The following is an 18005-nucleotide window of genomic DNA, read 5'->3' as shown; positions in this document are numbered from 1 at the left end:
ATTTTATTATATGCCTTCCATATTATTATATAAAAAAACCTCTAAATTTTTATCAAAGATATTAAGATTTAAAGATGGCTTGTAAACGATTGTTATGATTCAAAGTTTCGATTGTCTTTAATACATATTTGATTTGATGCAAAAATGATTTAATCCGGATTTTAAATATGATACTGTATGTATGTCTTTTTGGCCGCTGAATATAATGCAAAAATTCATTTAGCTCTACAATATACGCCTTAAGAAATATTGTCCGATTAATGTGAAAAAATGATCAAATTTCGAGTTCAAGATTTATTTTAGCAAAGTTCCAAGCGTTCAAACAAGTCGTTATTCCCCTCAAATTAGATTTATTTATCCAGAACAAGATCCAGTTGAAATTTATCCGGGATCTACTATAGAGCCTTTGCATTTAAGCTGCATTATAAAACGTTTTTAAGGATAGTAAAATTTTTTTTATAAATTCTAAAATATATCGATTTGTAGTTTTGATATTCTCAGATTAAATGTCTCAATTTGACGATAAAAACTCTTTATTAGAAAATGAAATGATTACATAATACAAAAATATGATTAATTGAAATAGATTATATATATATGTACAGAGTATCCGTCCATAAATGTCCAAATAAATATCTCGCAATTGGTTGAAGTTATAAGAAAGTTTAATAAGAGAAAGTATGACTCCGAATCAGCTACAAAGTACATATAAAATTTTTTTCTCTACACTTGGCTTTTTCGAGTTAATAGGTTTTTTAAATGGATACCTATAATTTTTTTTGCATATTTATATATGTAATTTATATATGTATAGGGAACATTTGCAATCAAAATTATATATAATAAAATTATGTAATAAAATTATGTAATAAGAAAGTGCTACTATGCATCGTTTACGAGATAATCAACATCTTATGTATCAAAATAGTAAATTCTAAGTAATTTTGAATGTGGTTGGAAATCAAAGAGAGGTCGAAGAAAAAAACAAACAATGTTTTTTAAAACATTTATTAACTCGTAAATTGCTCGAAATTTTGACCATCGTGTTCAATACAACAATTCAGCTCGTTTTATAGTGTTTTTTATTGTTGACTGCACCATTTTTACTGTAATAAAACATTCAACAGCTCTCTAGTGAATCTTCTTCATTTTCAGGAACAGTTGCGTAGACAATGTCTTTAATATATTCCCAAAGGAAAAAAATCACAAGGTGTCAAATTCGCAATGGCCATTGTGTAAGGCCATTAGTACCTATCCAACAATTAGGAAATCTATCATTTAAAAAATTGATTATAGCACATGTATGATGTGGTGGAGCCCCATCTTGTTGAAAAATAACATTTATGACATAAAATCATTAGAGCTGTTAAAGGCATTACAATAGAAATGCTGCAGTCAACAATGAGGAACATTATAAAATATTGAATATTGAACAAGATAGTCAAAATTTCGAGCAATTTATGGGTTAATAAGTGTTCCATAAAAAACATTGTTTGTTTTTTTCTTTCTTTGTTAGATATTTCGAACCACGTTCAAAATTACTTAGAATCCAAATTAATTATTTACTATAGGAGACTATCCTTCAATGACTTTGACATATGTTGTCAAGGTCATGACTCCGAGTGACCTTGGACAAAATTTAATCGTTGCTCATTGTTTCTTAAAAAGTTACTAACAAAAAAGTTCATTAATAAAATCTAACTTTTAGATACGATTGCCCTCCGATAAAACAAATTCTCTGCTTTAACAGCGCAAAATATTTTCTTATATAATTTTTGTGTTTTTAAAGCAGAGAATTTGTCCGAATTTCTACGCTTATATGTAGAATCTTTAGCCATTACGTTAAAAAAAGTGTCTAATCATTCATGTGTATCAAACACTTTTCTGAATTCTGCAAGGTAATAGATGAAATGGGATTGTTTACGATTATATCGAGATATATAATTCCGAGAATATCTCTCCACAAACGTCCGATATTTTTAGTATGGATGTCTGTCTGAATCAATAAAATGTTGTGAATGATTCCCTATTTTATGTTGATATATCGAGTCGATTTAACTGTATTCTTTCCAACAATCGGTATGAATTATTGATCTAGGAGTAATGTATTTCCGGATAAGCGATAGTAATGTTTGTTCATCAAGGGATTCAATTGATAGGACAAACATTTTCTTTGTGTTGCGTATTATTCCGCCGAAAAGTCATTGTCCCTTAACGAGTCGTTTGCAATGATATTGTCGACATTTAAATTTTGCCTCATCGATTTCAACAATAATTCCTTCTCCGCCAATTTGACTTTTTGATTTTGTTAACCATTGATTCATGAGCTCAGAAGCCTGATTGTTATAATTGAATATTTATTAAAGTAGAGAATTTTTAATTATACAAATTTTCTGTTTCAAAAATACTAATATTTTACTTCAAAAATGCAAATTTCCTGCTTTATAAACAATGACATTGTTCTTCATTTATGTAATTTTACCAAGTTATTAAATTACATGAATTACCTTTCTGCAAGAGTTAGTCCAATGAACTGATGTGTGTGATGATACATTTGATTATTTTTCTGAGAATGTCTGCTTTACAAACACAAATTCTTTGCTTTAAAATCACATCATTGTTTTGATGAACTTTTTTTGATAACAACTTTTTAACGAATAACGAACGACGGTTAAAATTTGGTCAAAGTCACTCGGGAGCATGACCTTAACAACATATATCAAAGTCAAGATCATTGGAGGATAGTCACCTACCATACTAAATAATTACCGAATTCAATTTACTACTTTGATACTCAAGATGTCGATTATTTCGTAAACGATGTATAATAGCAATTTTGTATTACATACAATTTTGATGATTTGATTGCAAATGCTTCCTACTATACAAATATGCAAAAAAATTATAGATATCCATTTAAAAATCTATGTTAACTTACATAATTCGATAAAACCATTATAAAACCAAAAGCAGAAAAAAAATTTTTATGTACATTTTGTAATTGATTTGAAGTCGTACAAATTTCTCTTATTAAATTTTCTTGTAACTTCAACCAGTTGCGAGATATTTGCTCGGACATTTATGGACAGATGTGTAGGACCTTGTATATAATAGACACTACATTTAGCTCTACATATATCTACATATTAGAACTAAATGAATTATCGTGTTCAGTGACCAAAAAACATTTTTGCATCAAACATGTATTAAAGAAAATCGAAACCTTGATTTAAAAATTTAGTAGCGAGCTCTAAATCTTAATATCTCTTGATAAAAATTTAGGGTTAGATTCTTTTGACATGAAATGAAAGATTTTGAACTGAGATCAAAACAAATTTTTTTTTCTTGATAGTCTAATGTGTATGTACTTATGTACAATAGTTGCATATAATAAATAATTGCAGTATATTATATTTTTATGACTTATGTTAGTTTCAACTTAAATTTTATTAAAGGAATTCTCTGAAATGAATATAGTTTTATTGTTCATTTGATTCTTTAAAATTTTATTCACGGAAAGTCATCTGATCCATTTCGGGACACTTTAGATAAAAAATTGGAAATAGCTAATTTTGTTATTATATCTAACAAAGGATCTGAAACAACTGTTCGAAACCGATTTTCCTTGAAATATATTGTTAGACACAAAAATCTAAGAGACATATATCTTTTTATATCGTCCCAATCAGATTTAATGTATGAAACAGTCTCTCAAAGCTAATGCTTATATTTAATTCCTATCAATTTCATGTTCGACAAAATTTGATCATTTTTCCTACGGTGACCCACATTTCTTAACAGATTCAAAGTCGCTAAATTTGTCATCGAAATATGCCCATCACGTTAAGTTTTTGAGATAAATCGAGTAATATAAGTTAAAAATAGCGTTTTTTGCCATATTTACCATTTGTTTGTGGCAAAATGAAATTTTATTTTGCAATTTCATTAGCGTCACTCTAAAGAGCGAATCTTCATCTTTAAAACGAATTTTTTACTGTGCGATTTTTTTTATTGAGTTATGAATGTTTTCTGAAATATAAAATGGTGGATCCAAATTAGCAGATTGAATCTAGAAAATATAATAGATAGATTTGTATCAAAAAAGTATCTTATATATCTTATAAGATTTTCTAAAGGTCACTGATATTGAATCTGATAAACTTAAAATATAGAAATTCAAAATGGCGGATCCATTATGGAGAATCCTTTTGAAGAAATGACATTCCTTTTTTGACAAATCTGTCTATTTTTCAAATTACTTGATTTATGTTAAAAATCTGATGTGATGGGCATCTTTCACTAGCGGATTTGGATTCAACAATCTTGAATCTACAATATTAAAAAATGTTGGCTCTACTCGCCACATTTTTTTTATTGGATTATATTAATAATGAAACAGTGAAATGTACAGAAAAACGTTTTAGATAAAACATCTACGATTTTATATATGAATATATTTTATAACTGTGTATTAAAATTTTTTAAAAATCTAATATTTTTAAAATACCCTCATACCCATTCATTTTGAGAAGTTATTTTACCCTTTAAATCTAAGACTAGGCCGACATAAAAAAATATGTATCTTAGATTTTTGTATTTACCAACATTTCAAAGAGAATCGAATCTGTTTCGAGCAGTTTGACAAGTCCTTTGTAAGTAATTTACTAGAAATACAGCTCAGCAGAGCTGGAATAACTGATGTTCTCAATCCTAGAGCTGTAATTGCTGCGTAAAGAGTCTACGCAGAATTCGCCCCATTCCTCCCAGCATCTTCCCCACGGTAATTCCGTTTGGAAGCTAGCGATGAGGTAGAACAAAGTCAACGCCATCAGTGAGCAGTAATAGGATGTCAGTGCCAGCAATGTTATACATTGCGCGATGCCAATGCCTACAATTATTTAATTTTATTCTTGTACTATAATATTATATTTTACAATTTTCTATACATCTCATGAATACTATAATAAAATTGAAGCGCAGTGAGAGACTGAGAAAAAAGGATGCACCTGGATACCGAATATAATCGCACCTCTAAATGCCGGCGCAAGGTCCCAGATCTTCAAGGATGATTGGCTAGAGAATTGTCCTAAGATCATCTCCAACAAGTAAAATGGTTTTCCTACGACGATTAAAATGATGATGTACGGTATCAGAAAGGCGCCGCCACCGTTCTCGTAGGCCGTGAACGGAAATCGCCATATATTACCGAGACCGACCGACATGGCGATACAGGATAACAGAAATTCCCTGTCATTTCCCCATTGTTGACGCTCCGGCTTCTGCTATATGAAAAACATATGCGTGCAATGAACAAGAAAAAAAAGAATAGTGTATAAACAACTGATCAATTCTTCTATTGAGACAACTGAGACAACTGAGACTTTCAAACTAATTACTTAATTAATTAATGCTTAATTCATTATAATGGCAAATAAAGCGTTTCGAGACCGAAATTAATATTCTTCTATTTTCTGCAAAAATGAAATAAATAGCCTCTGCAAACCTATTTTTTTGCTTTTTTTGCTAATCATAATTATGATCAAGATATCTATCAAAAGATTCCTTAAGAAAAATCATAAAAATAGACAGATCTTACTCTAGCGTTATTATTTGAAAATTGCTATTTTGATTCTAACAGAACTAAAAAATATTTTTATCTGTTAAACTATTCATTTTTCAGTAACTGTACTTTAATTAAGCGGTAGCGTCGCGACGCCAAGTACATAAAAATATAAAACGGATCGCTTAATCGCTTGACGCATGAGCGCATATGCATTGCGTATATGTTCGTGTTGCCAAATTTATAACGCTACCAGTTTTATCTGGAATTTTGATTATTAATTTTAAATTAATTTTAAATTAAAATTACTCAGAAATCAAAGCCGCAATTAAAAATCTAAAATCACTTTTATTATATAATGTCATTGATATGTTTCGATTGTGACCATTAAAAATTTTCCAAATAAAATTAGTGCAGCCGATACCGAGATCTCGAGATTGAGCCCCCAAAAAGAGACTATTTTAGATTTTCAGATTTCTTCGGTCATATGACAAATACATGTAAATCAATCAATGTCCATTAAAAAGGTTCGACTTTGGAATTAAAATTGCAAATAAAATAAATTGTCATTACAGCGATTCCGAATCATATGCAATATTAGTGCAATGAATTGTGGACTATTTATGTTATATTCTTAGTAAATTATTAGTATATAGAATATTAACAAATGTATGAGATTGTCAATGACTCGAGTACATACAGACGACTTGGCAACGTTGCACTTCACGACGTGACGGGATATGACGAATGATAAGGGAGAAATTCAGAATGTAAAGACTGATTTTTTATTATTATCACATTTGTTTCTTTACACCGAGATGGATTCTAAGTTGATTCTAGGTATGAAGTTGATATCCGCTATATATATATATATATATATATATATATATATATTAATTGTGCACTACAGCGTTACCAAGTTTGTTACTACTAATGCGATCCGTGAGGTAAAGGTAAACTTTGTGACAATAAAGCTTTAAATCCGTACATAATATGTACATGATGTTCGCATCAATGTGATAACACTAATGTCGACTGTGTGGTTTTGATTTGAAACTGTTTATTTGTTTTATGCACACTGTTGAGTTTATTGTACAGCTTATCAGTTACTTATCGTTACAAATTGCTGTTAATACTATCAGTATAAAATTTACCTTTTAAAAAGGGATAAAAAAGGCGTTAAGAGTGCGTATTCTTCGGTTCTTCAGAAAAAAATATGTACTAAACTTGATTAATTCGTATACTGTTTATAAGAACACATTAAACAATACAAAATCCATTTCAAAAAATAGTAAAAAAGTGCTGTGGATAGGTGCTCTGCAAAAAAAATTTTATTAAATTAAAATATATGATGAAACCTAAATGATACTTATTTCTATTTTATTTATCTATTAAAATCCCATAAATAAAAATTCTATTTAATTTGAATGACATGTATTAGGAATATAAAAGATTTAATATCAATAATCGCTAAATTATAATCTTTAAAAATTGTTATCTCACTCAATCCAAATCATATATGAACTTGATTAAGAATTACAATTTAAATGATATTTAATTTTAAAAAATAGTATATCTGTATATTTGTCAAGTTAAAATTTCATAAATAAAAATTATACTTAACTTAAATAATACAATACATATCAGGTACATCAAAGTTCTGACATCAATAATTAGCGCTAAATTATACATAATCTTTAAAAACCTTTAAAAATGTTACCTCGCTCAATCCAAATCATGTATGAACCTTGAACACATAAAACTTTGTTGTACGTAAAATTAAAAAATGAAATCCAAATTGCGTTATTTCTATATTCTTTTCAACCAAAGAGTTATCACAGAGAATTAAGAGAACAAACTTAAATTAAAAAATTTAAATAAAAAATTTTTATATAAAAACATTTGATGCTGCTGGACCGAAAAATGTAGAGTTATTACAATAAGATCCGAAGCATGAGATCAAAAAGATCACTATTCGGACATCGTTAACACAATTCGCACATACTTACACAAACTCACGTTTTCACTAACACATCGCAAAATCCTAAACATGACGCTGACCAATTCCGCGGGTGAATCGTTCATGTCTCGACTCTGATTATAGTAACTCCAGAAAAATATAATAATAAAATACTAAAACATAAATACAACAATATAATATAAGTATTAAGACATAAATAATATCTATAGAATTAAAAGAATTTAAAAAAAAATATGATGGGAATAAATATAATCAATGTGAATACATGCGAGCAAGTATTACGGCATGCAGATGAGAATTAAATTAAGTATAGGACATAAGTAGTACTGCAATATCATTGTAATTTTTTTTTAATATTCATCATTCAATCTTTTTTTTAATAAATGTTTTTTTAATAAATTCAAATTAAATTCATTATTACGTTTGAACAATATTTAATTTATAGGTCCAGCAGCGCCAATGTTTTCACATGAAAATTTTTTTATTTAAAATTTTTAATTTTGATGTGTTACGTTAATTCTCTATAATAATCCTTGGATTGAAAAAACGCAATTTCATTTTTTAATTTTCTATTATAGAATTTTCATATATGATTTGGATTGAGCGAGATAACAATTTTTAAAGATTATACTTTAGTGACAATTATTGATATCAGATTTTTTTCTATATCTGATCTTCTTTCTATATCTGATTTTTTCTATATCATTCAAATTAAGTACAATTTTTATTTATGAGATTTTAATTTGATTGACAAATATACAAAAATAGTTTTTCTATTTTTAAATTAGATATATTATCATTTAAGTTTAATTTTTAATCAAGGTTCATAAGTGATTTGGATTAAGTGAGGTAACAATTTTTAAAGATTAATTTAGCGGCCATTATTGATATCAAATCTTTTATATGTCTGATACGTATTGTTCAAATTAAGTAGAATTTTTATTTATGGGATTTTAATAGATAAATAAAATAAAAATATGTATCACTAATTTCATTATATATTTTAATTTAATAAAATTCCACAGCGCTTTTTTACCTTTCTTTAAAAAGGTAAATATAAATTGATATCGCATGCATTTTGTAATGTTTAACGTCTTCTTATAAACAGTATATGAATTAATCAATTTAGTACACATTTTTTCTTGAAGAACCAAAGAATATGCAGCAATTCTTAGCGCCTTTTTTCTACCCTTTTTCAAAAGGGTAAGTTTGATATTGATATCCTATACTGATATCATGTATTTTGTAGTGTTTAATATATTTCCTTATAAATTCATTTTTTAGTTTATTAAAATTTTTTTCTCACAGAATATGTATTTGTAGCGCTTTTTCAAAAAGATAAATTTATATGCTAATATCATGCCCTTTGTAGTGTAGTCACTCATTGCAATCATAAAAAACTGCAACGTCATTATCAATTCGTTTTTATAAACAACTGTAACGATAAAATTTACGGCGTTACTTTACTTCTTCCTGCATTTTTTATACAAATATGTCTATATATAAAATCTTTTTCAATTATTCAGTTATTCAATCAGATGTTTCAAAATAAGAACTATGGAAATTCTTAACTGTACAAATTTAAACTTTGAATGGCCTGTTTATCAGTGTTTTAAATATAATGAGTAAATAAGTATTAACCAATAAAATAATTCGTAAAGCATATGAAATTAAATTTAAAGAAATCATAAGGCCTAATTATAAGTACAGACATAAGTTCACAGTTAGAATTACTCTTTTCGGTAACTTTTATTTAATTTTATTCTTTTTTTCAATCTGTAATTAATACTTAACGTAGATCTGTGGCATACGATACTTATTTTCCTGCTACATTTCCTGCAACCTTCGGAAGGTTTAACAATCATTTATCACACATTAAAAAGTTATTAAAAATGAAATAGAGAATTCAACTCTGATGACCTTGATATATTGTCAAAGTCATGACTGAGTAATCTTCTAAAAGCATTTTGACAGTTACTCGTTGATTATTAAGAAGATATTAAAATTAAAAAGACAATTCATTTCCGATGACTATGACTCTCCCACACATTATGAAGATCATACAGAACATTAGCGATTATTTCATTTCTAATTTTACGGACTTCAATAGTAGTTGCTTTAGTCAGCAAGTCGTCCATATACAAATGTTCTTTAATGATTTCGGCCACTCTAAGATAGATATGACGTTCGTCGTCAGCGAGTCTCTGAATAACACGGATCACGAGAAAAGACGATGAAGAAACGCCAAATGCGAGTATATTAAGTTGCAATATCTCAATCCTACTGTTTCATCAAAGAATCCACTGATATCGACGGATATAATAATACCTGAAGATTCATTTTTTCTATATCAGTAATGATATATCAGTAATGTATTTGTATAATTATATTGCGAAATCGAACTAAGTGTGCAAATAACTTGTTTTGAATTGTGAGCCCAATTAAAAGCATATTCAATGATACGCATTACTTGTTTTAGCTGAAGCGTCGAATACTACCCGAACTTTAGTAATCGAACTTCCTTAACTGACTGCGTGATGTGGCATATAATAGCCGTCATCTTTAGGATTTTCAATTAGCGATATGTAGTTCTCATTTAAATAGTTCTCCAATAAACTCGCGTATATTCATATTTTAAATCTGGATTGGCGTCAAGTTTATGTTCTATTGACATCAAGCACTGACATTTGAATGCCATTTGCGATTCACTGAGCCATTTATCGGATTTACGAAATAGCAATCGGACTATATATCGCCCTTCACTGTCGCGAGAAATCGTCTTTATAAAATGATTGATGATATTCGATTTATTCCAGAGATTTTGTTAGAGTGGTTTTATTACATTCTTCGATCGTCCAGAACTTTATTATTTGATTCTCTAAAGTTGTGAAATCGCACATTTTTCCTCCATTCTGAAATTTCGATGTTCCGCTGGCAGCTACCCAACAGAGACATGTTTTTTAAAGGTATAATTCACGTCCTTCGCATGACAAATTAATTCGACTGATTAAGAATAAAGCTAATGTAGCAGCGGAACCGATTAATAAATTAATAGGACGTGGTAAATGGAATTCCGGATCTGCCAGCCTTATATTTGCGGGTATTTTAATCAAAATCTCGTGGAAAATTTTCGGACGATACTAAATCAATTATATAATAGTTGATATCGTTAAGCATGCTAGATTTTTGCAAAAATTGTCGCGTATTGATCGTATTGTGATGTGTGCTTTGATTCGGTGCTCGTATTATTTATAGCTTCGATTGATAACAAATGCACGGTAACAGGCACGACATCTAAAATCTAATTGAGATTTAGATATCAAAGATCTTAGATATCTAAATATCTTTAAATAGATTCAGAGATAAAATTTGCAGTGGCGCAAGTATCTAACAGAACTCGACATTTAATGAATTTGTTCTTATGACTAGTAACGTATATCATCGTGCTTGCTGCGATATGCTCGTATGCGCGCAATAATTGCAATGTAAACACGTGTAAAAGAATCGTGAGGCTCGTTTCTTTATTGTATATTAGTCATTCAGCTTTATTAGTAATGTCATCCGATTTTGTCACAGTTGATTTATTCACCGTTGCATAATTATCCATGTGCAATAATGTGAAAATTTGCATGGCTGTCGCGATGAGAATATAGACAATTATAACACAACTTCGCATTTCTTATCGTTTCAATACGAATAGTTGTTTAAATTGATCGCATAAGTAAAGTGGATGCCATTTAGTTTTACATATCACGCAATTTTGTGATTTCGTATTTATCACAAACGTATGACTCGCGGAGTGACTTTTTTTGTGAAAGGTTCGCCTTTGACCCTTCCCGTATGTTGCCTTCATCTTGATGCACAAACGTCCTATATATAAACTCATACATTTCCTCAATTCGAAAATTCATCTCTCTCGCCTTCCACCTTCCTTCTTCTTCGGCAATTTATTTTCCAACAAATAAATCAATATCTCCAATCCAATGGAAACTCCCAAAGTATTCAACAACACAATTGCTGCGGCATATCATCAACAAGACGAATTAAGACGGCCGTAGTCTTCTTTTCCAACACTGATAGATTTAATATTAACGAAAGATGTCGCGAAATCCAGATTCGTTTTACTTTGTATGATATTTCCACAATAATTCCTACGCCTTAATATAATTTATTCCGTCGATTTCGAAGATCTTTATTTTATTAGCTGCTTTAACTTTCAATGCTGATTTCAAATAATGAAGTTTATCGACATCGGATAAAACTAATTGCGAGCTAAATCTATTGAGCTTATCGGAAGTGAGCATATTACGGAAGAATTTTCCGTCAAAGATGAGAAGCATCGCTTCAGGCAGCTTGATTCACAGTTTTTTTGATTACTCTATTTTCTGAATCATCGCTCTAAGTTTCATCACTAATTCCATTACTTGATGTGTTCGCGATGTAAATTTTTCGACTCTATCCGCAATAACATAAAATCATTCTTGAATATTTAAGAACTCTTCTTGATGCGAATCATTCGGATTCGTCACTTCGAGCTTATCATTAAATTCCTTGAATGCATGATACAAATCTGTGAGACGCGCCATTTGCATTTTTAACGTCGCATTGTCTACCTTGCTTTTGTCGAGATTTGTAAGCATGATAATTTAACTTTTCAAAAATGTTCGTTTCTGAATAAGTAACTTGATTTTCTCGGCCATTATCGCATATGATTTGATACAAAAATAAATGATTTACATTAAGCGACAGGACTTCCTACGTACATGCACCGCAATCATTGAATCTCGTTTGCTAATGAACCGTGTCACCGATGTTCGCCTCTATTCTTGTGGATCCGAAGGATTAATATTCGCATCAATATGATAACAAATATCGATATTGTGATATTCAATTTGAAACTGATTATTTGGTTTATTGATTTTATGTACACTGCTGAGTTTATCGTACATCTTATCAGTTACTTATTGCTACGAATTGCTGTTAACACTATTTTGCGCCTGCGCTTGGGAGATTGTTACCCTAAATCGCCTGATCGGACACGTTCGCACACACATCTGGAGACTGAAACCTTGGTTCACGATAACCTCACTACGACGTCTAGAGGGAAAAAACTCTGAGTCGCGAGAATAATACTTGCAGACGCCAAGATCAGACTTTAATCGAATATCGTACGGACTTGCGCTCAATAAACGTGCTATCTCTTTGCGTCCTCTCGAAAGACTTTTCCAAATTTCGTGTAATCCGACCCTCTTCGTATTTGTTAATAGATTTTGACTAATTAGAAGCGACGGCGGATCGGCAACTCGCGACAAACGCAATAAAAGGATCATAGACGCCACGATTCATGATCTTCACCGCGATGATGTCATATTTATCCATCGCGCTAGTCGCTAAGATAAGACTATCGTCAGATCACAGCGTCGAAGTCTGATCTGACGCGATCTATCCGCGAAGCGGATATGCGTTGTTTGTCGAAAATATGAAACCCGATGAAATATGATTTTTCTTTAAGGCTTTAAATATCATAATCTTTGAAGTGTCCGACCTTTTGATGGGAAGAATCGCACAATCGTGCACAACAATAATTTCGTAATACTCAACACATAGAACCGGTTTAAAGTCCGATTTTTCTTTTTTGTTGACACAATTGTTGATGTTTCATCTGTCAAATCCAAGTTTTTCAAAGTCCTAAATTGGCTGAACATTAAATCGGTGATTATCTACTTCGGAACGATCGCTTCCCATAAGACGACATGCTTAAAATAGTTAATTTCAGAATAATATTACAAGAAAACTATACAATCAATATTACTCAAATTTTAGGATTATTTGTATATTATCTACATCAGTTTATCTATATCATATAAAAAAATTAAGTTGATTTTCGACTAACAATCGTACCTCCTTAACTGTCTTTCATAATATCTTCATTCAAATAATTTGACTAAATTAAAATTAGCAATATAAGTGAACATGGGGATCCTAAACCCATTCATATTACCGACTAATCATAATTTTTGTATAACAATTACTTTTTTCCTCTTTTACAGATTCAAAAATTCTTTTCCATGATTATGTGTCAGTAAAGTTTATGTCTACGATAAAAATGATAAAAATAAAAAATTTTGAAACTGAAATCTTAAAAAAAATTTTTTGTTGTTTTCGACATAAATTCCACCTCATAGATACGTATTAATATGCATAATTTAATCCTGAAAAAGATTTTTCGAATCTGTAAAGAGGAAAAAAGTAATTGTAATACAAAAATTACGATTTAGTCGGTAATACAGACGACTTTAGATGGGGCATTCCATATGAAAATGAACCCTAATCTCAAAAACCGGATTTTGACAAAACTTACTGGCGTTGATGGATTTGAAAATACAATCTGTATTGTGCAAAATCTTAGGCTTTTAATCCAGTTAGTTTCTTCTTCTAAGTTGTTTGTTTCACATGTCATGATCTTCCGGAAATCGCTTTTTTACGGTGAAATGCCATTTCTTTCTATCTATCGCTCGGGACGCGGTCATGAAGGGGATCGTCAGTCAGTTTCTTCACTTGATCGATCCATCTTAACGGGAATCTATCACGTTTACCCTGCACTTTGTCTTCCAATGATTTTCTCGAGACTCTCTCGACGCATCATGTGCCCAAAATATTTCGAAACTCGATCAGATACGATTGAAACCAGTCGAATCCTCATCTTAAACTCGTCAAGGATAAAGATATTTGTGCTGTCGAGCTGTCTAGGGGGATCCTTAGCATTCTCCTCCAGCACCACATTTCAAAAGCGTTGATATAATCATGATCTTTTTGACTGACCGTTCATGTTTCTGCTCCATACAAAAAGAGAAAACGAGGGATTGTACAAGTCGCATCTTGATGTTGTTAGATATCTGCCTGTCCTTCCATAGCCTTATGAAACATGCCACCCTTCGCCATCTCGATCCTCTGTATCTTCATGCTGCAGCCGCCTTCATTCGATCGATTGCCTCCAAATACAAATTTGGGATCACTTCGTATTCTGCCACTTGAAAAATATCCGATTATTTTCACAGTCAATAATCAATAGAAAATCTCCGGTCCCAAAGCTTTCTTCATGACATATTTGCCATAAAAGGATGGAAAATAAAAAGCAGCCTTGACGCACTGCAGCTCTAACGTGAAACTAGAGAGAGTTCGAATTGATAATAGAAGATCCTCTAGGATCCTAGAGGATCTTCTATTATCAATTCGAACATATGCTGAGTTGTTTTCATAGAGTGACCTAATGAGAGTAATAAGGCGTTCAGGATCCATGTCGTCCAGGATTTTCCAGAGATAAATCCATTTGGGAATCAAAAGCTTTTTGGTAATTCACAAAACAGATATACCAGCCTGTTAAATTTTCGTGCCTTTTCAATTATTTGCCTCAAGTTTAGAATCTGTTTACGAGTCCCTTCTCTTTCATAAAATTTCCCTTTATTCTTGAGGATTTTTGGTTATCTATGGTAAGAAGAATCTGATTCTACAGTGAAGGTTGCTAATTTAGTAACAAAAGGAAGAAATTTTGCGATTTGTCATTGTTCATATATTTTTCTAAATTTTCTTCGGATGAACAGTGGATTAATAAAATGAAGTTAATGCTGTTTTCTACAGAAAAAAGTCTGCTATTTCACGTGGTTATGTCCTATAACTTTTCACTATCATTCCTATTCAAGTATTTGAAATCTTTAAAATCATTCCATAATCAGAACCCAATATCGATTTTTGTTCTAATTGCTTTAAATATAATACTATACGGCGACTTTAATTTTCCGTTTTCGAGATATAAGAAAAATAGCATTATAGGACAGAAAGTGTATATCCGATTACTTGGTTACGCGCATTGCGCCGTACTAGTGTTTTTCAAGAATTTCAAACGTAATATATCAACAAACAATTTCATCGCAGCGGAAAATTTAAACTCATTTGACATTGCTGAGGTATAGCACAGCATATATCGGTCTTAAAACTTCACTGTGATCTTGTTTTACTTGTCATGCTGGATTAGTTAGTTTTTCATATGAATTCATATTCATATGAATTTCATATCATACCAAAGAAATCACATAAAATCGTAAAGTTCTTGTTAAAACATTTAAGTGAATATTCTTTCCTATTGTTTCCTGTTTAGATATAACTATCGAAATGTGACATTTGATTACTGTTTGTCACCAATGCAAACAAATATACAAAGTATACAAAATAACGAGTCGAAAAAGTACAGCAGCAATTAGGAATAAGCAATATTTACGTAAACAAAAAAATTCGAGAAACTAAATAAGTAATTATATCTAAAGAAAACAATAAGAAAGAATACACATTAAATACTTCAACAAGGACTTTATAATTTTATGTGATTGCTTTAGTTACCGTATAAAACTATACTAGCTAATTAAGCACTGATCAAGCATGACAAATGAAACATAATCGCAGCGAAGTTTTAAGATCGACCGTGCCTCAGCAATGTCAAATGAACTCTAAATTCACCACTGTGATGAAATGGTTTGTTGATATATTACGCTTGAAATTCTTGGAAAACGTTGATACAGCGCAAAGCGTAACCGAGTAGTTGGATACACACTTCTGTATCGATGTCTCTCTGAAATTATATTTCAAAAACGGCTGGGCCTTCTAGAATGCAGCTTCACGATTAAAATCGCTATATAGTACTAAATTTAGAGCTAAATAATAATATTAATAAAAATCAATACTGCTCCTGATTATGACGCGATTTTAAAGACTTGAACAGAAATGATAATGAAGAGTTATTCAAAATAGGACATCACCATGTGAAAGAACAGACTTTTTTTTATAGGAAAGAACTAACTCATTTTATTAATTCCACTTTCTATTCAAAAAATCCAGAAAGATATATGAACAACGACAAATCGTAAAATTTTTTTGTGTTGCAGCTATTATAAGCAGTGTATAAGCTTAAATCCGCTGTTTTTAGTCAGAAAAACACATTTTTTTTCCTAGGAAGCAAAAACAAATTTATTCAAAGTACTTGCCCTTGCTAACTATACATTTTTTTCATCTTTCGGGCAATTTGTGTATACCACCAAAAAAATTCCTCATCTTTCGAGGCAAACCATTCATCAAGCTATTTTCGAACGTCTTCATAAGAATCGAAGTGCCGCTCAGCGAGCGCGTGGCCCATCGACGAAAACAGGTGATAGTCAGAAGATGCCAGATCTGGTGAATAAGGGATAGGGTAGCACTTCCCAGTTGAGTGTCTCCAAGTAATTTTGGACCATTGTTGACGTGTGCGATGATGCGTTGTCGTGGAAGAAAATCAGCTTGTCATGTCTTTTCCAATAATACGGCCTTTTTTCACGCAGAGCACGATGCAATTTGATCAATTGTTAGTGGTAGCGGTGAGCATTAACAGTTTCACCAGGTTTTAACAGCTCGTAGTAGATGACACTCTCCTGATCCCACCAAACGCATAGCATCGTCTTCCGTCCGAAACGATTTGGTCTTGAGGAAGATGTTGATGGTTGGGCGGGATCAACCCAAGATTTCTTGCGTTTAGGATTCTGAAAATAGATCCACTTTTCATCGCCTGTCACAATCCGATGCAGGAACGACTTTCTTTTTTGTCTGGCAAGCAGAATTTGGCATGTGTTTTGGCGTCACTCCATTTGCCTATCCTTCAGTTCATGCGGCACCCATTTTCCGATCTTTTGAATCTTCCCCGTGGCATGTAGCCGCATGGAAATGGCTGCTTGAGAAATACCTAATTGCTCGGCAAGCATTTTTTGCGATTGGGTATCGTCCAAAAGAGCCTGCAATTGACAGTCCTCAATCTTCCTGAAACCGATTTTCACGCTTCGTGTCACTCAGGTCAAAATTGTCGTCATTGAATCGGCGAAACCAATCTCTGCACGTTGTTTCCGATAAAGCATTATCGTCATAGACCTCCACAAGCATTCGATGCGATTCGGCAGCCGATTTCTTCAAATTGAAACAGAAAAGCAAAATTTCCTGCATATGCTTTTTTTTTAGCAAAAAACTAGACATGATTACGAAAGAAAAAATGTATGTTGTATGAAATTGCTGATGATGTGCACTTTAATGTTAATGTTGACAGATATCAAATACATAAAAAAAAGTGTGTTGTCCAGGGTAGCTTTATAGCTGTATGTCACTAATGCCACCTATGACCAAACAGCGGGTTTAAGCTTATACACCCTAAATTAGCTGGAATAAAAACTTAAAAGTCTAAGATTTTGCATAACACAGTTTGCATCCTTAAATTCATTAACATTAGTAAGTTTCGTCAAAATCTGAACCATTTTTGAAAATAGTTCACTTTCATATGGAATGTCCCATATACAAATATGTAATAATTATCGATGTACATGAAATAGAGAGAGAGTTGGGAAAGAAAGAGAGAGAAAGAGAGAGAGAGAGAGAAGAGAGAGAGAGAGAGGAGGA

General features: G+C 31.3%; 1 protein-coding gene across 1 annotated transcript in view; it reads right to left on the bottom strand.

The window, feature by feature from the left end:
- LOC105621690 (sodium-dependent nutrient amino acid transporter 1-like) overlaps window positions 1–18005 on the bottom strand; it is a 186075-nt gene that overhangs the window by 109785 nt on the left and 58285 nt on the right. The window contains exons 3-4 of the mRNA XM_012203155.1: window positions 5030–5279; window positions 4666–4888 (exon numbers count right to left, since the gene is read on the bottom strand). Of these exons, the coding sequence (XP_012058545.1) occupies window positions 4666–4888; window positions 5030–5279 (473 nt within the window). The remainder of the gene's footprint in view (window positions 1–4665; window positions 4889–5029; window positions 5280–18005) is intronic.

Source organism: Atta cephalotes (genome assembly GCF_000143395.1).
Source record: "Atta cephalotes unplaced genomic scaffold scaffold00036, whole genome shotgun sequence".
NCBI classification, from domain to species: Eukaryota; Metazoa; Arthropoda; class Insecta; order Hymenoptera; family Formicidae; genus Atta; species Atta cephalotes.
The sequence above is the reverse complement of the archived record's forward strand: the minus strand, read 5'-3'. Positions and strand labels throughout refer to the sequence as shown.